The sequence below is a fragment of the Planococcus citri genome, chromosome 3, assembly GCF_950023065.1.
Source record: "Planococcus citri chromosome 3, ihPlaCitr1.1, whole genome shotgun sequence".
Lineage (NCBI taxonomy): Eukaryota > Metazoa > Arthropoda > Insecta > Hemiptera > Pseudococcidae > Planococcus > Planococcus citri.
Window position 1 is genome coordinate 38,027,978 of NC_088679.1, and position 23,736 is coordinate 38,051,713.

Sequence of the window (23,736 nt, forward strand, 5' to 3'; positions counted from 1 at the left end):
ACAATCTCTTTCTCTTTGGATTCATTTTTTTCCTCTAAAAGTCATTTCAACATTTCTATAAGTAGGTAAGCTTTTTGGGCACAAATCAATTTTCATAGGTACATGTAATTGGACTAATACAATGATGTATACAATTTCTGAATCAGACAGGGTGAAATCGAGAGCATACAAAATACGTCATCAGCCCAAATTTCAGAAGCTGAAGTGCATTATTCGGTTTTTGATGAATTTTTGAACATTAAATTTGGGTAAAAAATACAAAAAAACGAAATTTTGCCAAATTGACCTAGAAAGCTGAAATTGAGAAAGTTCGACATCCTTCACCCAGGTCGATTAAAAACGGTTTCAAGCTGTTTTGAGAAGAACTGGAGCTTCCAGCAGGTTTTTGAAAATTACGTAATCAGGGACAAAAACGTGAAAAATTACTCGAAATCAAACATTTGTAGAAGGGAATTTTCTTATTCTCAAAAAAAATTGTGCAAATTTTTCAAAAATCGTAAATCATCAAAAAAATATTTTCAAAAATTTTTTTAAAACGAATTTCGAACATATTTTATTTTGGTCAACTTTTTTGCCAAAATTTATTATTAAAACATTTCGAACGATTATCATAACATTTCCACTGTTATTTCAAGCAATTTTTCAAGCATAATTGATATAATTTTAACGTTTTATAGAACAGAACTCGATTCCAAATTCCACTTTCATTACACGAAAGGTTTTTGGAATCACTGAAACATGAAATCTATACAATCTACGCAAACCAAAACACCCCAAAATTAATTGACCAAGACAGAAAATCGAGTCCACAAGGCGAAAGGAATGTAATTCTCAATGCAAGATAAATAGCAAACGTTTGGAAAATGTTTCTCCATTAAAAATCAAGCCAATTCAAACCGAGGATAAATTTTGCGCGAAAATTAGACGAAATGCTCGACCGTGTACGTGGAAAAATAAACGCGCGGCTAGAAAAGTTCTCTCTCCGACACGATAATTGCTACATGGTTTAAAACTACCACCAACACCGCGCCGCTTAAAACATTGTAGGCTTAGTGATGTTTACTCGAGTAGGTATTTTTTTCATCTTTTTTTTTAATGTCCGACAATCAAAACAAACAACAAGTATCATTAACTTAAGAGTATACGAGCAGCTTTCCGCAAAACAAAACGAAATCGCTCAACGATGAAAATGCTCTTTATGTACAAAAGTTCAAACATCGATTAACCTAAACATTACTATTTAACCGTATTACAATAGACTAAAGTTTGAAATGTTTGTTTGAAAAGCCATTTCCCTGAACGCTTTACTTTATCCACTTGAAAGCTGACATTTTATGGTAATTTATCATAATTCATTAAACTCCTTTTACATCGCCAATACATGCGGCCACGATTCCGATACATCGTCGTCATCGTCGTAGAAGTATACAGAAAAATAGTAGAAATTTCCTATGTATGTATAATACGTCAATCGATACTCGATACGTTGAAAAATCCTATACTATAAGACCAATTTTATGTACGAGAAAATTGCCACCTAATGCGATCAATGGCGAAGAATTCTCACTCGGTAGTGTAGCCGAAAAAAAAAACGTTCAACTATAGGTACCTCTCTACGTGTATTTGCAAGCTGAGGAAAAAAAAAACCTTCACGAATAACACCGAAATATCAAAGAAAATATTCCATTTCGTTCGTTGCTTTGATACGGAAAACGGATATACAAATTCGAAACAATTTTTGTTATTTCGGAAATGTGTTGCTTTTTTAACGCCACATTGTGAAAGCAAAAAGCATTTTGACGTTTTATTTTTTTTCCTTCTTTTCTTGTTGTGTTGCTTTAGAAAAATTCCTTTCAACGTGTATTATTACTTTTTCCTACCTATTGCCGAACGACTAGAAAAATTTATTCTGAAGAATATACAGTATTACGATAAAGTGAATTTACTTCATGTATGGAAAGTGTTAAACAGCGGGGGATGGAATCAGCTGTGGGAGATGTCGAGTAATGTGCATTTACTATTTTTAGCTCTTGTACGTATTAGAGAAGTTCAATTTAATAATATTGTACTACGACGGTGGGAAAATATCATTCTATATGGGCGATTACGATCTCCGGAGATCTTCTTTGGTCTAAGGCATCGAAGCAAATTCTCAATTGAATAGAACTTCAAAAACTCTGAACATTTTTTTTAGCACATTCCTTCCTTGAACGACCAAAAAATGCTGAAATTATGGGTTTAAAAATTGAAATTCAATTCAGAAAAAAAAACAATCTTCCAAAAAATGTTCATATACTTTGTATTTTACCCTCTCTCCTCTAAAGAGCATAGCGAATTCAAAAGGATGTCGGGCGAATTTGCCTTCGGCTGGGATTTTGAAGTTGACCAGTGGCCACGATGAAATTTTAAAATAGTTAGATCATCCCTAACCCCTCCAAACGGGGTGAAATTGACATTTGTTTCAAAAATTTTCATCTTTGGTTGCTTTTTCAGTAGTTTTTTTTGGGTAGGTTCCTTTAGAAGTGTAGTCACAAAAAATATATGAAGGTGTACTTGAGGTTAACAACCTGGATATTTAAAATTTTTGACTTCAAAAATTACCACCTCAAAATCTTCAAATCACTGCCTAAGGAGTCTAATCTTTAAAACCCTACAAAAAATTTTCATTTTTCAAAATATTTTCTTCGCTGATGATTTTTTTAAAAGTTTTCCAAGCTGTATAGCAACTCCAATTTCGCCACAATGACCATTTTAAGCACATTTTTTTTGTTGCTGATTTTCGATTTCTCAAATTTGTAAAATCGTGTTTAAACAAGCACTCATTTCAGCTCAAAGATCACGATAATATAAGATTTCTTTTTCAAATAAGGGATAAAACAGTGTACATTAATTACCCGTATCGAAGTTACAAAATCCAAGTTCGTTTACCTGCAACAAAAAGAAAAAAACAAAAGATTATAATTTATCCGATCGAAAAACGCTATAACAAGATGTAAAAATGTGGTATGGTACAAGTAGGTATAAGCTATGTAGTCAAAGGCTGTCGCCAAATTCGGCGATTAAGGTTGAAACCAACCCTTATTTTATTTCTCAGGGTCGATGGAAATTGCGCGACCTCAATTATCCCGATAGATACAAAGATGGTTCGAAGATTGGGAAACAAAAAACCATATACGAATGCTCGCACTATCATTAGGATACTCGGCAATTACGTTAAACGCTCGATAAAACGCCGAAGCAACGTGGAAAAAAACGCACCATACTGATATCGAGTTACATACACCATTACGCGTCCCTTAAACATACCACTTTTGCTATAGACGTTCATCTCATCTTTAAGAAAGAGACCTCAATTTCGATATAATGATAACCTATCCGCAAGAATACGAAAACCCATTCAAAGTATTAAGTACTCCTCCGTCTCTGTCTCCAGTACAGATCTACGTTCACACAAAAAGCAGAATCATTTAATAAGTACAAAGACACGAAATACATATGTATGTATTTTCCCTCCTCCCAATGGATTATTTTTTTTGTCGTCTAGGTCGTAGTATATCGACAAACCCAACAAATGGTACACGAAAGAGGAACGAATCGTGCGAAAAGTGTTCCATTGCTGGACACCGGAGTATAGAACCGGCCACCGATGATGATGCATGGTCAACATGGTAAAGTTTCGATCAAGCAGCGTTTTTCTTGTATATTTTTCTGCGTTATTGACTAGAAAATCTCGTACTTTCACGAACTATGTGACCCACATAAATTTAACCATTTTGAACATAGGCTTTGTTCGTGAGTCTGAAACGTCGTCGTTGACCAAAAACCTTATACGAGTCCAACAAGCTGTATAATAAATACTTTATAATTCTCCAAATGGCACACTGTGGACTATATGGATGGTACGAGTGGTGCAAAAAATCATCCAACACAAACGCGAATTTACACTCGAATAAATTTTTCGTTTATTTTAAACGCGCCCATATGTACAGATTGGTATAAATTTTTGACACTTCGGTATAAATGTACAAAACAAACAATATAACCGAGCGTGGTTAAACTTTACATGTAGCGAAACATTGAAAATACAATTTTTTGAGCGAAAAGTTTTGTTTTTTGAATTGTTCGCGAATGACCTCTAGAATTTTAATCAATAATAAACTAGAATCCGGCGTATTTTTTCGCCTTTTTTTCGTCAAGCTTTTCAAGGTTTTTGAACAAGTTTAACGCGCCCGCCTGCTGCTTGTTTTTATGGGTTTTACACTCACTCTTTCTCTTTCTCCGCGTGTTTGGCTCTGTTCTCTTCTTCAATGTATACGCGTCAGCTCCATCATGATACGTTTTTATGAGCTTTTCTTTCTTCGTTGTTTCCCTATTCACCCCTGCACATCCCCTTGACTATAGTGACTGACGCAAAAAACATCACGATCGTTTCATGCATTCGCGTGTTTTTTTTCTCTTCTCCATCTTCAGTTTGCTTCTTCTTCTTCTACGTACAGAGAGAGTTCGAGGGTAAAATGAATGGAAAGCTCATTGTACGTTATGTACAAACGAGAATAGGAAGTCCAGTTCATTTTCTTCGACCCCATTTTCCTCTTCTACGTATCTCTCTGACTCTTGTATATATCCAAAGACACACTCATGTACACTACACAATTTACCGTTTAAGTGCGACCAGAGACGAATTTCAAGCTTTGTCACCCCTCGGGTGTAATAGATTATAAAGTTTTTTTTTTTTTTTTTTACTTTTCTCCAACTCCAAAACTATACGAGAGAAAGCGCGTTTTTACTCTTTTCTCTACGGCTTCTTCGTGAGGTCTTTTTTCTTTTTTAATAAAACCAGATGACTGATTTATATCGCAGACGTAATGCTTTTCTAGAAATTATAACAAGTAGGCGTAGTTTTTTTTCTATTTGGTCTTGTTCCAGTATAAACGCGCGCGCGAGGAGTAAAATGAGTATTTTACTTACTCAATTAGTGTCGCAAAACAAACCGCAAAGGTGGATTTATTAGCTGTAGTAGTAATAATACATTTGGGTCTTATACAACACCACCGCCTTCAATTACTTTTGAGATAATTTTTTCAAAAAAAAGTTATAGTTATTAGGAAATTTCATTATAATAAACTTCGTTTTATATCCTGAACATTTCTTCTTTTTTTTTCATTGGAATTATTTTCCTTAAAAAATTCTTCACGTGAAATATTTTTCACGATCACCTACCAACTATTCCGCTCTATCTTGAAAAAAAGTTTATGTTCCACAAAAAAAATCACTCGAAAAAGCAGTTAAATTCAGTCTCGCGATAAACGTACGTAATTATAGGTTTTGCGTGAAAAATGAATATGAATGACCCGTTCTTTTGATGAAAATTTCATAAGGGTAGTTTCTTCGACTGTTAGGTATATAATCGAAGGAAGGGGAATAAGTATTGTTAAAACTGCAAGCAGAAATCAAGTTCCAAAAGTTGTTCTGTGGAATTGGAATTTTTGTTACTCCCTCCTCCCGCTCGCAGTGACGCGTCTTTTTGAGAAAAAAGGGTATATTATTAATTATCTACAAAGAGATCAGTATTTAGAGAGGATACAATACTTGAATAGTTGAACAGCAGATGCCACATCGAAAAAATCTGAAATTCTATTTATTAGTGACTATAGAATATAGTCCTAATATTCTTCCGAGTCCTCTTCAGTCTTTTTTCGAAAACAATTATTTACACTTTTTTTTTATTTTTCAATTTTTAGATCAATTTCTTTCGAATTTCCCCCACTCGCATCATAAATGATAGGAATTCAAAAGATGAGTGAATTTTATTTATAATAAAATGCTGCATGATTGGCTATTTCAGGCATAAGTATCAGGAAAAATTTTAAAATATGTATGTAAATATGATGAGTGAGTATAGGTACATATAAAATGCAATAAATTAAAAATAACCGCTAAAAAAAGCAAACAAAACTCCTTGATTTTGAAGGAAAAATTTCAAAATTCGTGAAAAATACTCCCCCCTCCTTCAAAAAAAGAAAAAAAAATCCAACTTTTCTAGGTTTGCCAAATTTTCCAGAATTTTGACATCCAATTTTTGTAATTTTTTCATCGCATTCGGATCATCAAGGTCAATAGACACTTTGAAAAAATTTTACTTCCATGTAACTTTTATTAAAAGACACAAAAATGTCAAACAATGTAGTGGGGAGCAAATCTCTTCCAATTGGACCATTTGTCTTCTAAACAGGTAGCATAGATCTATCTATTTTAATTATTAAATATCAATTGATTGGGGAAAGTTGAAAATATTGAATTGAATTTCTATAAAAATTATAACAATTTTGCCAAAAATTAATTCCAAAAGAAATATTTTTAATTTCAATCTCTAATTCCATGAAAAACACATCAACGACAAAAAACTCCAGAAAAAACCCATCCAGACACGATGCCCTTCACATTCAAATATTTGCAGATTCGTTTCAAGTACCTACCCAATTTATGTAAAACAAGAATATCCTAAAAACGCGAAAATGAAATTCAAAATGAAGTAGGTAACATAAACCTTATAATTAGATACGATTTCAAAAATAAAAAAACAAGGACCCCACCCAACTCACCGTTGCAGCTACTCGTCGAGTTGACGAGCACTTATCGTATATTAAAAAATTCGTATCAATTAACACCCGAAAAAAAATGCATCCTTAAATACTCGCCAAATACTCGAGCATCAACGTACGATGATTAACTAGTTGCTGATGTGAATATTAATCACATTTTAACACCTTTTTTTTTTCAAGTCGAAATTCGTCCAGAAGGTTACATTATGTTTTCGTCTTTGGCTTCCTACCTTGCCCTTCGTCAAAGAAAAAGGAAACACAACACCTCGACGAACGTAATAAGCACCTAAAAAAAATACCGTTTAAATAGCACTACCAGCTAGAGCAATGATCGATAATTACTACCTTTTGGACGATACGTAGGTACATATTACAAAGTAAAGAAAAACACAGTAAATTATTCACCAGAGTTGGAGTCATACACGCGTACGAAAAGCTCGTCGCACTCGTACAGAAGCGAAAAATATCATTAAAAACCATTACACGGGTATTTTAAAAATTCATATCGTCTAAAAGTGCATATAGCTTGCATTATTTATTTATAACGTATCAGTCAGTTAGCTACGTTTGCACCTGATTATGAATAATAAAGCGTTAAAGCTAGATTTATATTCACCTTTTTTATTTCTTCTTCTTCTCACCTCTCCTTATCCTTATCCTTACCTATACATAAGCCGAATAAAAGGGTTGTTTCTTTCACTTATAAATAGGTACAATAATCGTATTAGTAATGCTACCGCATCGAGCAGGAATATTTTTTTATTCGGCGAATTGCACTGTTTAAAAAAGGTTATTCAAAAATTTTTCAACTAAGGTCTCAATTACGAGTAAAGAAAAAAAAAGGCTCTTTTCGTCGATCGAGCACTTATGATTTACCGGTTGCGGAGGTTTTCTTTTTCATTATATCGCATATCGCGAGAGCATCCTGCGTATAATTTCTAGCGTAATTATTTTCTATAGCATATAACGTTAAGTCGAGTATACTTTACGCAGCGAAATCCTAACTATTCAATAAGTCGGAAACAGACAAACGAATTTTTCCCGTTGGTAATCTTGCCTTTTCCTTTTATACTCGCGTATTATACCTACTCCAAGTATTCGCGTGTTTTTTGGAATTTTTCAATTAAAATTTCACTACGAAGAGCCAAAAAGAAAAATAAATTTTCACAATGGTCCAAATGAATTACCGCAAAATATTCGAGTATTACCTTCGCTTCGCAGATTTACTAAAGTTGAAATTTTTTCCCTCCAAGACGTGTAATTAGATATGAATTTGTAAAGAGTAATTAAACCGAATTATTTCTCTTTTCCTTATAGCGATTTTTTTTTCGAAACTCAGCACTGGCGAAATAATATTCTTCCAAATATATTTTTTTTATTTAATTAAAATTTAATCCGGCCAAAAACCGTATAATACGTTGTTTATAGGTTGTAATTTTTTAGTATTTTTCTCCCTATCTGAATCAAACGCGCAGGAATTCCTGGGTTACGCAGAAATTTACGTATCTCGGTAATATTATCCCGGCACGTAAGCTTATTACCATCAAGTTTCCAAATTTGTCAAATTTTATTCGTATTTCAACGTTAAAATTTACGCAATTGCTGATAAAACCCGACGTTGAATTTTATGTAACAGGGCGTCGATCCGAGCAGCAAAAAATACTACGAGAATTTTATCGTTTTTAATTTTATCTCGTGAGGTATTTAACGTTTACGTTTCTGAAAATAAAATCCATTTTGCAGCTATATTCTGTACTTATCAAGTTCTGTTCACTTTATCTTTTTCAAAAAAAGTGAAATTTTCAAAAAGAGAAGCATCCGAAAAACTGTTGCACTGGCTTAAAAAACCCATTCACCATTTGCCGGGTCAATTATTCAAATTTTTCAAAATTTTCGAAATGAATACACGAACTTTTTCACAATTATTTTCAAATACTTAATTCGTCAGATCATCAGACTTGTTTCGAGGTACGGACATAAAGAGGAAGGGGAGAAGAGCGAAAAAAGAGGGCGAGAGAAAATTGAGTAGAAAAAATTGACAACGAAGAAAAAAAAACTCATTTGCATGATTTCACATAAAATTTAAACGTTCAGCTTATTCCTCTTCACCTTCCTCCCCATTCTTACTGCATAAATATCTTTTCACCTAATTGATCGAGACATTTCATTAAAGACCGTGGCAAGTCCTCGATACAAAGTATCAAATGAATAAATAGGGCGATAAGAGTTTACAGCATAAAAAAATCAACATCGTAATTCAAAGTGCAGATGATTTGAAAAATTAATTCACTTTTTGGAACACCTTTATGCTTTATCGTGACACCGACGCGACGTACTAAGAAGTTTTGCTCACACAGTTCCTATCTCAACACTTCGGGTATCGGGGCAGACACCGAATTAAAATCGAGCACATGTTTCAAAACACTCCACCCTTGACCAGTGGACGACACGCCGTCAAAATGCAAGTGAAAAAAGCAAAACCACCCCTTTACCACGTTTTCGTTCCGGTATTATATCTCTTTTACTCTAGTAGAGGCTAAGTAATTGAGTGTAGGTAAAGACAAAGCGGTATTAGGCAGGTGTTTACGAAAATTTCACCATCCTAATGGGTATATCAGTTACCAGTAGAGTAATTGGTTCGTGTACGTGTTTATTTTTTCAGTGCCTCTGACTACAGATACGCAGTTATATGAATTATAAGTACATTTGGTTATTTTTTTTTCAACTCTAACGTCGATAATCTGATAATTGATTTTAGTTATTTTTTAAATTGCTACAGAGGCATCATCCTCACATCCAGAATGAAAAAGTAAATCGATACTCGAACACAGACAAAATTCATACAGATGAAAAGAACCTGCAGCATATCGCATATACCGATAAACATAACGGTTTCCCAACATCCATCCACACTATAAACACCTATGATGGAATTTTTACACAAAAATAAAATATAAAAAGTCAATAACTGTAAAGAAGAATTCGTTAATGCATCATACGAATACACGGATCCGAATAAATAAGTAGTGACTGATACGAAAAGTAGGCCGAAATGAATTAAAAATCAAGCCATTTATAGATTAGGAAAAAAACGCCACTATCATCATTATTTTTGATTTCCCGGCGTCTAAAACTAGTACACGATCACGAAACAAGCATTTCGTGTCTCTAAATATTTAATCTTTTGACATTATTTATTCAAAGCTTATGATTATTTCAACTGGGTAATTAGATGTCTAATAGAGCAACAAATTGTTACAAATATATCGATTAATTTATCAAATTTTCAAATCCGTTCCCTCCAACTTGACCAATTTCAAATACTGTGTTTGATTTCAAAACAAAAACTACACGGAGGATTTTGTTATGCAAGTCAAGATCGATGGTAAGGTGCGGTAGTCGTAGAGTAATTTATTTAATGCGTTTTAATTAAAGCGATCGTTTCCCATTAACGAGTTGATTTTTTTTCTCTATTTAACTGGTTCGTGATGAGAGTTATAAATTATAGATTTTTTTCACTCCTCTGCTCGCTGTTTTTTGAAACGCCTCGATATGAGAGGTGTTTTTCCCCTCTTTTGAAACTCGCTGCGGTGCATAGACCGCTGGTAGTATAGTGAAAACCATTTTTCTCGTCAAATTGTCACACTTATACGAATGTTGTTACATTAACAACTAAGTATTAAAAATGTTCGGTTTTCAACTATCTGCAGAGTTGATCATTTAAATACTAGGTTTTCATTTTAAATGAAGTGTTTTTTTTTCTAAAACGACGTGACGTGTCAAGTTCGCTAATAAGTGAATCAATTTTTCATCGACGTAATGAAGAATTTTGCAGGTAACGTGCGATGAGAAAATTGGCATGAAATAGCTCAATTAATTTGTCAATACATAATTGATAATTCGAGTGGGAAAATCGAATACACGAGCAAGAGTGACAAAAAAATTTTTTCAGCATATTCAAAATTTGAAATAAATGAACTGAATTGTCGAATCAACTTTTTCCCCACTAGTTTAACGATGAAAATTCTACAAAAAGTCGAAAAATTATAAATCACAGCATAATTATTAAGTTTCTAGTCTCCGTGGCGGGGGGGGGGGATTAGTTTTTTTCTGAAGGTTCTATTTTTGAGAAAAATCGAAAAGCGCAACTCGACTAAAAATTTTTAATGGAATCTTACTTCGTGAATCCGGGGTGAATAACCTCTCCTTTCAGCTTCCAACACCACTGGTTCTCTTCCTTCATTTCCAATCTTTCGAGAGAATCAAAAACATGAAGAATCGAAAACTTTTGAAATTGGTTCATTTTATGTAAATGTATCTGACAAAAAAATTCATTAGCTGAAATTGAAAGATCTAATGGAATAAGAGCTTGAGCCAGTTTGAGCTTTTTTTCTAATCCACAGACTATAAAATTTTTTTGAAGCATGCTCCCAAAACTCTTATTAAGCTGACAAGTTCTGCTACAACCAAAATTATACTATTTTTGGGGTACCATGTTTTTAAAAATCAAGAGCAAAATGTTGTTCAAAACTATACTATTTTCACCATATTTATGTCCTTATTTCACCACGTTTTTCAATTTAATCATCTCATGACGTTCGTAGGAAATTTTCCAACAATTTTTTTTCACTTTTTTAGCTCTTTTTTAACTCCTCCTACAATGTTTGTTTTAGAGGAAAGTTGGGGAAAAATTCTGAAATATTAAGTAGTTAAAATTTGACCAAGACATGATAGATCAATATTTCAAGAAAACTAAAAACAGTAGTTTTAAACTTTCCAACCAAATCCTTTTTCAAACAAAAAATTTATTACACGCAGATTGGAATTTTAAATTGAGTTCAAAACCGTGATTAAAAAACTTGTTGGTCAATGACTTGAATCGCGGAATAATTAGTTTGAAAAATTATTCCAAGTGTATGTATGAATTCATTTGAAGCATAGACGTAAAAAATGTATGGAAAGTTTATAATAGAGAAATAAAACAGGAGCTGTGGCTGTGTAAAGAAGTACGAAAAATACCCTGTTCAAATTTTTCCAACCATCACATCACGTGTCTTCATGATTGAAAAAAATCGCTCTCACAGTCTCACCTACCAACTTTATTTTGGCAAATTAGCTTCTATCAATATTTTTCATTATACATAATTTAATCGATTTTTCCGTCATAAAACGGATATGGTTTACGAGTTCAACGTCGAAGGTTAGAAATATCTATTTTTTCAGTCACGAAACCTTAAACCAACAATTAATCGCCAGACAGGTAAAATATAAACGTTAAAATGTAAACAAAACCACGAATAGGTACTATAAAAGAAAAAAATTCGACATTGACCCGCGAACCCCTTTACCACCCTAAAAATAGGTTTAAAAAAATAAACTCTTCTATAGCGTCGATACATCCCACACATACCTCGTATATACCGTGGTATAAGTCATTTTCACACCACTTTATCGATATGTATCACCTCAGCTTGTTTGATTTTATTACCGACTGAATTGTTAATACAGAAAAGATGTAAAACTTGACCAAATTTTTCGACTTATACATAAAAAGGTAATTAAAGAAATTGAAAATACGATTGGGTGAAATGTAAAAGATAAAAAACAAGCTATAAATATGTCTTCAAATTAGAAAGAAAATAAACTATCAACGACCAAAAGTCTTAAACAAGCCAAGTGACCGGTATAAATCTCAAATACACAAACACAACATCGCATCGGCTACATTCAAGGTTGTTATCAACTTCCAGACACTCCTGTTTTGTTTTCAATTAGCCTATGTGTAAGGATTTTATTAGTACACAGTTTGGTTTTTTTTCTCCATTTGGGTGAGGTTTTTTTTTTTTTGAAGACCATATGATTCGATTGGAGTTTGCACCATTTGGACGATATTTCGATATGTTAATGTCTGCGTAAATTCTGCTACAGACGAGTATATCTACTATATTACATAGGCCGAGGCACCGCATATAAGCAATTCTTATGTTGGGGGAAAAAATTCCTCGAGACGAGCAGATCGGCTATATGCGAGTAAAATAATTGAATAGAGAAGGCGACGAAGACGTCGTCGTCGTCGTCGGCAAAATAAAAATTTTATTTGTAACTATGTTTTTATATTATTAATTTGAAAACAAGCTGGAACTCGGATACGAAATTAATCGTGTATTTAAGAGAATTCAAACTCTCGTGTTCCGACCGTAGTACGAACATATGCGGCGCTATTCCAATCTTTATGATATCTATTAATCCGGCCGTATAAAACAATTTAGTAAAATATAAGTATATCCAGTGAGGAAGAGGTTTGAAAAAAAAAACTTTTCACTTTAGGTTTTATTTTCATTTTGAATAAAAAATTGAGGCGAGGCGCCTATTTTACATATAAATATATCAATAACGCAAATCCAATACAACCTGGTTCTAAGTGGTTATTCGTGTAATCAACCTTACAACAAGAATGTCAAACATTTATAACCCATATATATGTAGTAAGTCCCGAGTATAAAGCATCGCTATAGCGAGTAAAACGAGAGTAATTTTTTGTTCAAACGCCACTACACATTTTCACATGATACTGCATAGGGTGTCCTAAAAAGAGCAAACGCACGTTTCCGCGTTAATTAGCCGCGTACAGCGCAGCGTGGTCGTGGTGACCAACGTTGAGGAAATGACCAACGGACATGCATCGTTTTAGAAAATATATTTTATTCGGATACTATAAAATAGAAAAAATATAGGGGAGAAAGGTTAAATCACGCAAATTAAAAAATGCCCTCTGTCATGCGATGACGACGACTGCTTGCTGCTTGCCGGGCAGCGCTGCAAATTAATTTCCACAGCGTTGGCGACACTGTAACTATATAGTTTCGATAATTCACTAATGCCACAGCCCCTGGCCCCTCGACCCTCGAAAAAATATCGTGTGTGGGTAAAATTATAGTACGCATAGAGTGGCCATAACGTTACACCGTGGTACCTACATTACATATACATATAAATATGCAGCGTGGAAATATATTTTACATTCTCACCTTATCTTAATAACTTTTTACACTTCTCTCTTACCCTGCCTGTCTGCATGGAGCCTTTCAACCAACACGATGGCGGCATAATTCCATATATATGCGAGTACCAGTACCTAAGCGACGAGTTCAAATGACATTGTTGGATCCAATGCGACGACAACCAACGTTTGTATTTTAATTAAAAATTTCGCCTCGAATAGTTGCAAAAAACCGCCGAATGTACCTACTCGTAGGTACGAATTCGTCAGATGTGCGTGTTTTTTTTTTTTTTTGCATAAATCCGCATTATACAACACCCGAAGCTAAAATAAGTTATTTCAACTTTCCCTACCACCTTATGCACATACACATATATTGTGATTTTACATATAGGTGAGGCCGACTATAAGTAGTAGGTGTGTGTGAGTATGGTATGATGGAATCATCGTCGGGAAGGAATCAATTTCTTTATTGAAATTCTACACGAAGAATGTTGTTGGTGTTTGTTGGTTTTTTTAAATTAATATTCTCTCAGCTAAAACAACTTTTTCGAGAGAAACAATCGTTTTGACAGGTTGAATGATCAAATTTTACTACATATATACATTTTTTGCTAGAAATAATTTTATCGAATTCAGAGATGGATACGTTGAGCTCCTTTCCCCGCCAAAATTGCCAAAAAAAGAAGGAAAAAATGACACATAATTTGAAATTTTCTTCATCTTATTCTCTGAATATTTTTTTAGAGCTGAAAAATTGTCACTTGCGAATTTCCAAATTGCAGGGTAGGTATTGGATCGAAATTTTGAAAATTCACAGTATAACTTTTTTGTTTCAGATGAAAAGAAGTCTAAATTAAGAAAATTTTGAACCTTCACTGGTAACTTAAAATCAAAGTAATTTCATAAATTATAATAAGTAACTCTGGAAATGTTTTTGTTTATTATTAGTTTTCTATAGTTTTTTTTCTCATTGAGATTCAAAAATCATCTAGTATAACTCCCTTCCTTGTAGACTGAAAAAATCATGTTTCAAAAAACAAATCACCAATAAGAATATTGATAATCATTGATTTTGATTTTTGAAATTTTTTCAGTAATTGAAACCAGAATTTTTCATTTTCTTTGGTGATTTTGAAATAATCATTGAATTATTATTTTTTTTTTACCTTTTACTTGACATTTGAACACAAAAATTACAAATGAAGAAAAATGTTTCCATAATTTCAGATTCCCATGAGTAAAAAATATAACTTGTGAGTTGGAAAGCTAAAAAAATGAATCAACAATTTAAAAAAAGCCAACGAATGATGAATTAAAAATAACTATAGGTAAGCTTCACAGCGTTTTGTTTAAATGCTAAAAAGGTCTTTAAAATTCAAAATCGAAGTAAAATAAAAGTTGAATCAAAATATCAAGTTTTGGTCAAGGAAAATGGATAAAAATTATTAAACTGCAAAAAATTTGATTTTACTTGCAGAAAATCAAGTCAAAAAAAAAAAGAAAAAACATTACTACTCAGTCATAGCACAAAAGTTTTCGTGCATTTGGATGGAAAAATTTGGCGATTTCTTTTTTTCTGATTTAAACATCGTACTCGTAATTCTCATCGTCAGTTGATTTAATTTTTTTTTTCAATTTTCTTTCTGTCTCTCCATGGACTCAAGTTACCAGAAATTTCTACAATAAATTAAAAAAATCAGCTCCGAGTTCGAAACAACCATTCAATTCTTCTAACTAAACCTTGCCTGTACCTAATACAATGGGTAATATTTCAAAAACTAGCACACCATATGAACCTGGAAACTACGAACCTATCATCACCCTATAAAAAATTCGGAACTAATTCAAAGCATATAAACTTGAATAAAAAAAAAGAAGTAAATTCACACAAGTAAGTATATACTCGTATAGGATCGTCACACGATATTTGGTAATTTTTGGTCGAGTCATTAACTCCATTAATTTTTATGGCACATATGACCGGTCGGTCGTTATCGTATAACATAATGCCCTTCTTCTCGATGCACATCGTACGTACGAGTATACTACGAGTACATCGCTCTTTCAAAAACCCGCCTCCTTTTTTCGCCGATTTATCGAATATCGATTTTATTCGAAGCATTGCCATTGGCTAGCCACAAAAGGAAGCCAGTGCGTTCCGTATCATTGGTAATTCACCATTAAATGTACCCTCTCGAGAAACCCGTTCCATCATTTCCGGTTCGATTAAAATCCCCGGATATGGTATGATCGACAAAAAAAAACATTCTTTTAAAGTCCACAAGAGGGAAAAGAAGGGTAAAGGATAGATAGATGACATAGGTAGGTAAACAGGTAAGAAAATTTCGTCGAATGAGGTATTTTTTCTAAATCCATTTAAATATAATCGTTTCTTTTACGTAACACCAGTGAGTGTTTTGTGTACAATTTAAACGAGGATATTTTTCGAACCACTGATTCGCAACATATAAAAGAACTTTTTAATTTGATCTACGCATCCATAATTGCCGGCGCAACAAGCAGTACACGAAATGGGCATTAAGAAAAGTCAACGTATTTAAATGTACTCGAACGTTATCAGATAAAAATGGACAACTGATAAGTTATGTGACCAGCGAGCTGAATACGATAAAAATTAATGCCACAGGAGTTTAGTCTCATAGGTAATAGGTATACCTATTTAATCAATGATACCGAACTTGTATATATTTGCGCGATATTTCGCTATTATAGGTAGACTAAAGATACACGTAATCGAAGTAAATACCTATGCAACCGAAGAAGCTACGGAGTTGTTTTTTTTCGCATAATCGAGTCGATATTCTGCACCAAAGCAGGAAATGATTTTTTATTCTTTTAATTTTTCGTATTATTGTATTTCAAACCAAAACCAACAATTATACGGCGGTTAGAAATAATGAGAAAATTGATCAATTACCTACTGGAATATCCATATTTGGAGCAAGAAGATTAGTAACGGTTGAAGAACAAAAAAGTGGAAACCTTTGGGCTTTGGTGGTTAGATAGAAACCTGACAATTATTATTGTAATCGTCGGTCGTCGTATAATTGATACGTCGCGAATCCAGTACTCATTATAACCCTTTTAATATTAGATAATCCGTTCGGTCGTAATGAAAATATCAAAAAGGATCAAACGTGACTAAAACACATTAAAAAGCTTTGTCGTATAGGCTTCTATAAAGCAAAACCTACAATTACTATGAAATTTTTACAACTCTACCTACTCGTACTCGTATATGTACGTCTGCGACGAGCAGAGAATAAAACATTCATCAGACCTGAACATGAATTTGACTTTACAGCACAGTATCTAATACCTCTCCACTGGTTACTTGAATGCACCAAATTAACGATCTGTGACCATTAGAGAACGTCATCTTGTACACATGGCAACGAATTTTAGAGTAATTATAATTAAGTCTTATTAAAGATAATTTAGGAGAGATGAGAAGAAAAGAAGGGGGGCTGATGATCCTCTAAAGTTGAAAAAAACTGTATTTCGAGTGACAAAATAGAGATACGATGAAATTAATAGTTTTCTGTTCGCTTTATTTTTTTCTTCATTTTCCTATCATTTCTTCCATCTTTTTGATTTTTTGTTTTTTTTTCAATTATTTTTTCGTCACTTTATAATCAATTGTTCAATGTTCCAATTGAAACTGACCATTCGGAAGGGAATTGGTGAATTACTCACATGAATTTGAGCTGCAGTTTTGATACTAAATTTCTTGTGAACAGAACTTCAAATTTTTTATTTTTCATTTTTTTTTTTGTAAGATAAACAATATGTAGATACTTTGAATTTTTTTAGATCAAAAAATCTGACATTATTTTTTCCCATTTTCATTTCTCCACTCGCAACTTCATATTTCTTGGAATCCACACTCACGAGATCTCCCGAAATAAAATATTACTGATCCCATTAAGCTCTTTGCTCTTCGATCCATTCAAAGAATAGTAGTTCGAAATTACAATTAAAAAATTTAATCATTCATTTTTTCCATTCTATCCTCTTCTAGACACATTTTTGGCAGTGACATGGAAAATCATTGAGACACGTCAACTTCCTGAATTGGAACATAAGTACAAATGGCCAAAAAATTAATTTAAAAAAAAACAAAAAACGTTTACATGATGAAAAAAATGTAATCTTTTACAATTTTTTCAAAAGAAAAAGACTCGGGAAATTTTTGTAGCTCTCTAGCGTATAAAATGATGAATAATTGTTACCCATTTCACTAAAAAACGAAATTTTTACTCCAAGTTATTTCTCATAAAAGAACGTGAAAAATTTTCACATCCATTTTCTAATTGAAAAACCATTACGCATAATACTTCGTCAATTTTAAACATTTTTCAACATTTTAAACCCAAACTACACAGGTACAATACTTAATTTTCATTTTTTTTTCTTTCTTTTCTTAAAAAAAAGTCCAATACTTTGAATTCAAATAATTTTTCATCTCTCTGAACACCTATCTGTAAAAAAATTTCGTCAATAAAATTAGGATTTTTCAAAAGATTTAAAAAATTACGTCAAATAGGGTTTTTTTTCAATTTTTGCAATTTGTGATCAAATCTTAAAATTTTTTGAGCACTTCTTCATTTCGATTTTTCTGTACTTAAACACTTCAAAAAAATCACACATCGTGCACAAATACACTCGATCTTCATACTGAGAAACCGAATTTTCAGTTCAAAATGCTAAAATAACTAATTTTTCAAAAAAAAAAAAAAAAAAAAAAAACATTGAATTTTCGGTGCAGTTGAGTTCGCCATTTCCTTTTTTCTTTTGTAATAAATTTTATTGCTCTATTCCACTAGAATAAAATTAATAAACCAAATTCAACATACCTATAAAAGGATCATACGAGATACGCTTGAACTCCACCAGAGTCTACGACAGCATTAGGGGAATTTCTCCAATTCGAATGATGCATATTGGCACTATCGTTAAGCCTGGCAGTGGTAGAGGTTCTATCGAAAGAAGCCAGATACTCGGGCGTATCGATGGATGAATAAATATGATCGGAGTTGGGCCTTTCGGACGTGGTATAGGCGACCTGCCGATGATGTGGTCTTGGCGACGGTGTAGCTGTCGTTGCGGACGAGTAATTGGCTTCTTCTTGCGAACAGGAGCCGGATCCGGCCGACGAACTAGAATTATTTTGTATTTTGGCATTGGTACGGGATACGGTATACTCCGGCGGAGCGCTCGCTTTGAATATGTGATTATTAATGTGTTGATGAACGGACGGCGAAGGCGGCTGAGGGTACCCTCGATGATGATGTGTTCCGCCATTCTGACACCTTATCGACGACATCGACTCTAACGTGTAGTTATTAACGTTACGTTTCAAATTGCAAGTTTTTTTATTGCAATCGCGAGGCATAAGGCATCGTAACCTCTCCCAGAAACGTTTTTCGCCCCAACGCACCCTTGCGTTGGTTTTCAGGTACGGTCTGAGCTCTCCGTCGAGCTCAGCTTCTGGTAATATGGCGCCGTCTTCGACCAGCACCAGTTTAAACATTCGCCCTCGAAGGGCCTCGTGCAGGGCCGAACGGAATTCGTATCTGGACCATTCGGTTTGCAGGAAGTTCCTCGACAGGACTAAGATGACACGACGACTAGCGGCTGCTGCCTCGACTACGACCGTAGCCGAGCCATGTTGAAGGTAAGGCGATGGACTGGTCACACCGCCGTGATGTGGTAAGTCGCGATAGTGCAGACATAAATGGTAAGGTGGGCTACCGTGTTCTAATTCGGCTACGATGGATTGTAGTACGAATTCTTCGTCTTTTGGGCTATAGACGACATAACCGTCGAATAATTTTTCTCGATCTTCTTCGAAATGTTTGGCAGTGGCTGCTTTGAATTGAAATAGACGAATACCGTATCGTGTGTAGAGCCAAATTCGCATCGGGTCTCGAAACACGAACATGATGATGAGCACGACTAAGAAGATGACCAAGGTGGAGAAGAGCAGCACGACGACGGGGAAATAATCGGATACCATTAAACTGTGCAGGGCCCAACTACTGGACATGTAATCGTTGCAGACGGTGTTGTTCATATCGACGTATCTTTTCTCGGCCACGTGACCATCGTCAATATAGCAAGGTATATCTTTATGATCGAGTACCTTATGACGATTGTCGACGACCCAGGCACGAAACTCTTGGAAAAATTTACACTTGCATTGCCAACGATTATTACCCAGCGATACCTCGACCAAGTACGAATTCAACTGGAGCTGCCAAACCGGAAAATTCGTCAGCTTGTTACCGTCTAAGCGTAATATCTGTAGATATCTGTGGGGTAAAAAAGTCAGATTACCGATGAATGAAATCTCGTTATTCTGCAGATACAATTCCTTCAACTGTGACAATTGTTCGAATTCGAAGCCTTTCAATTCTTTTAGTCGATTGTTCTCCAGATGCAACACTTGCAGAGCGTTTAGCCCGTTAAACGTGTAATTCTGAATCGAATCTATTTTGCTATCGTTCAGATACAAGTTGACCATATTTTTTCGACCGATGAAAACGTGATCTTGAAGTTCACCAAAATCGTTTCCGTCCAGATATACGTGCGTAGCATCCATCGGTATACGCGACGGTACTTGAGCGTTTCTTTGGCGCGAACAATCGACCACGTTCGTATTCCAGGTTTGATCGTGATAACACGTACAATTAGAAGGGCAAGTCATTTCGCAATCGCAAGCGTCGAAATCGCAGCATTTACAGACGGTAAAACAATGAGTTTCGTATCGGCATAAAAACTGAGCCGGTGACACCGAGGTCGCCGAGACGAGCTGTGTGCCTCGAGAATGCGAAATTTTACACATGACGTTCTCCAAATCCATCACTTTGGGGTGCTGACGGAGCTGCGTCATGTTATTAATCAACGGTAACCAGTCCATCGAACAATCGCAATCGAACGGATTTCCACCGATGTAGAATTCGGGTAACGAACGATTCGACGGAACTGGATTCAGTCGCATAGCGTTGATGTCCAATTTGGTGATCTCGTTAGCGTACATGTCTACTCTGGCTAAATTGGATTTCTCCAGAAATGTATTCACTTTGACGTTGTTGATGAAATTATTATTTATGAAAACCAATTCGACGCTGTTCGGGATCGATAAATCACTAACTTCGCTGATACGGTTATGACTAGCGTCCAGAGTTTGAATATTTAGCTCTTCTTGAAGACCGTAGTAGTTGCCGAGGTTCTCGATGTAGTTACCGTGGATATCGAGCCATTTCAACGAACGAGGAACCATCGCGTAATCGAACCACACCAGATGATTGTTGGATAAATTCAACCACAGTAGATTAGCCAACGATACGAACACGCCGTTGATATCGGTTAAAAAGTTAGCGTCCAGACGTATAGCTTGAATTTGTTCGTTACGAGTAAACGTACCGTGAGCGATATGTTGAATTTTATTTTTCGATAAATTCAACACTTGTAAATTCTGCAAATCCCAGAACATACCTTCGGTCAAGTTGCCAATACCGTTGTCGACCAAACGCAAACCGGTCAACAGTTCTAGATTTTTAAACGAACCGTTTCGTAAAGTGCTGATTTGATTTTCACCGAGATCCAAAGTACGCAGAAATGATAATTCAGTCAACGCGACCGGAACTTCGTTGATAGCATTCGAACTCATATCGAGCTCTTTTAACGCCGAACAATTTTTAAAAGCTTGAGCGTGCACGTTGACGATTAAATTATTACTCAGGGTTAACTTGGACAATACGAACAAACCGTTGAATAAATTAGCCGATATTTGATGCAGTCGGTTTTCGGCTAAATTCAACGTATGCAAATTGTACAACGGTAGAAATGCGTTATCTTCGATGAAACCGATACTGTTGTTACGTAAATCGAGTATTTGTAAAAATAACAAATCTTTGAAGAATTTACTCTTGATGTGAGTGAGCGAATTTCGCGATAAATCCAGCACAACTAAACGAATCAGACCTACGAACGGATCTTCGTCAATTTGGCTAATTTTATTATTGGATAAATTCAATATAACCAATTGCTCGAGCCGGCTGAATAAACGATTCGATAACATATACAGTCCGTTGTTTTGTAAGTATATTTCGCGTATTTCTTTATTATTGGAAAATAAACCTTCGGGTAGGCTTTCCAAATGATTATTCGATAGGTTTAATACCCGGAGCGATGTTAAAAACGTCAAAGAATCGGCCGCTATATCGGTTAATTCGTTATCTTGTAAATATAGGTTTTGTAATCGACGCAATTTCGTTAATCCCGAATACTGCCTCAGCGTTTTGAAATGATTACCGGATAAATCGAGCGTTTTGATGTCGGCGCCGCCGCTACACTCGATTCTAGTCGACTGATCGGGATCGGAACTCGTACGACGGGCGATCAATCCCAACGATTCCATCGACCGTAGATTATTTCGAGATAAATTCAAACTCTGCAGATTGACCAGCGAACAAAACACATCTTCCGGTATCGATTGGATATTGTTATCGGATAAATTCAGCGACTGCAGTTCCTTCAGACCATCGAAACTGCCAGGAACCAACTCCATACTTTTGGCCGGTGACCAATCCCGATTCCGCGTGTGGATATTCAGCTTTTTCAAATCCCTCAAACCGTCGAACGCGTCCACCGGTAGCTCCAAAATTTTACAACTGGTCACCGACAGCGTTTCGAGCTGGTGTAAAAAATGGAATATTTTCGGCGTCATGACGCTCTCGAAAAATAACATATCGTTACATTCGAGATTCAGCCGCACCGTACCCTCGGACTGGATCGACGATAAAGTTGTACTTTCCGATGTCAAAGTTCGCAGACGACAGGTAACAGCCATTTTACTCGTTTCGTTATTGGTCGCCTCCCACGTACATGACTCCGGTGTATGGTATTTAGCCGAAACCAAAAATAATGAAGACGAACACCATCCGGCCAATATCAGCGACACAAACAGCACTATTACGTGAGACATGATGGACCTTCGGTAGTCCAACGCAACACAATAATACAACGATCTTTAAAAAAATAAAAAAATTCACTTCATAGCACGATACATATGCGACACTTAACCATGGTTTTAATCACGAAATTACTTCATACATGAATTAAGGGGGAAAAAACACGGTGAAAAAATAAAAGAAAAATTAATTGCGAAAAACTGCATTAAAAAAAAATCGAAAACGCAACACACAAATCGACGAAAACCGCCTCATAGATTATTTGAAAAAATTCTACATGGAATATTATTTTGACGGAAAAACGCGCAAATTTTCACATCACAATACGATAAAAAAATTTTCAACACCATTCGCGATACGAAAAACGATCAACGATCAGACAAAAATAACGTGTACGAAAATATTACAACTTAGAAGAAAATTACTTTCACGTACCACACCGGTATCGTACGACGTTTAGAACTGATTCCTCTAACGTTTTCCAGTTCTCCAGTACTCGTCTAGTATAACCGAAGCAAGTCCGATGAGTAGTAGGGAGAAATTCTAGTTACAGGACGAGTCCGATACGTGGCAGCACCTCTCATGAAGGCTCGCTCAGAACATTATAACACGTATCAACACAAAAAGCTCATTCGCTATACCACTGTACAGGATTTTTTTTGCGGACATTTATTTACTCGAAATTTTGAGTGAGGACATAGGCGTTTGAGGTAAGGAAAATAATCTACGTTAATTTCTCCACAAGGTGGAGTTGGTTTGAAAGGTATCGGCGCCATAGAAAAAAAGCTGTTAAAGGTCAAAGTTGTAAAACTCTTGAAAAAATTCGTTTCTTCGTGTTTTTTTAAATAGTTGAATACAATTTACTCGATATTTTGAGTGAGGACATAGGTGTTTGAGGTAAGGAAAATAGTCTGCGTTAAATTCTCTACGAGATGGAGTAGGTTTGAAAATTATCTGCGCTATAGAAAAAAAGCTATGAAAGCTCAAAGTTGTAAAACTATTGAAAAATTTGTTTTTTCGTACATATTTTTTTTTGTACTCTTGAGCTATGTTCTAAGAAGGCTCGACTTGCGATATCGCGAGCATTTTTTAACATTCTACAACGAACATAAAATATCATATTATCAACAAT

At 34.9% G+C, this 23,736-nt stretch overlaps 1 protein-coding gene across 3 annotated transcripts in view; it reads right to left on the minus strand.

Annotated features, from left to right (window-relative positions):
• LOC135841944 (toll-like receptor 7) overlaps window positions 1–23,091 on the minus strand; it is a 147,762-nt gene extending 124,671 nt beyond the window's left edge. The window contains exons 1-2 of one of the 3 annotated variants that reach the window (XM_065359176.1): window positions 18,483–23,091; window positions 2,895–2,928 (exon numbers count right to left, since the gene is read on the minus strand). In XM_065359176.1, coding sequence (XP_065215248.1) covers window positions 18,494–22,618 — 4,125 coding nt within the window. In that variant the 5' untranslated portion in view covers window positions 22,619–23,091 and the 3' untranslated portion in view covers window positions 2,895–2,928; window positions 18,483–18,493. The remainder of the gene's footprint in view (window positions 1–2,894; window positions 2,929–18,482) is intronic. The other 2 variants (XR_010558029.1, XM_065359175.1) reach the window with 2 other exon arrangements.
• Window positions 23,092–23,736: the final 645 nt, after the last annotated feature.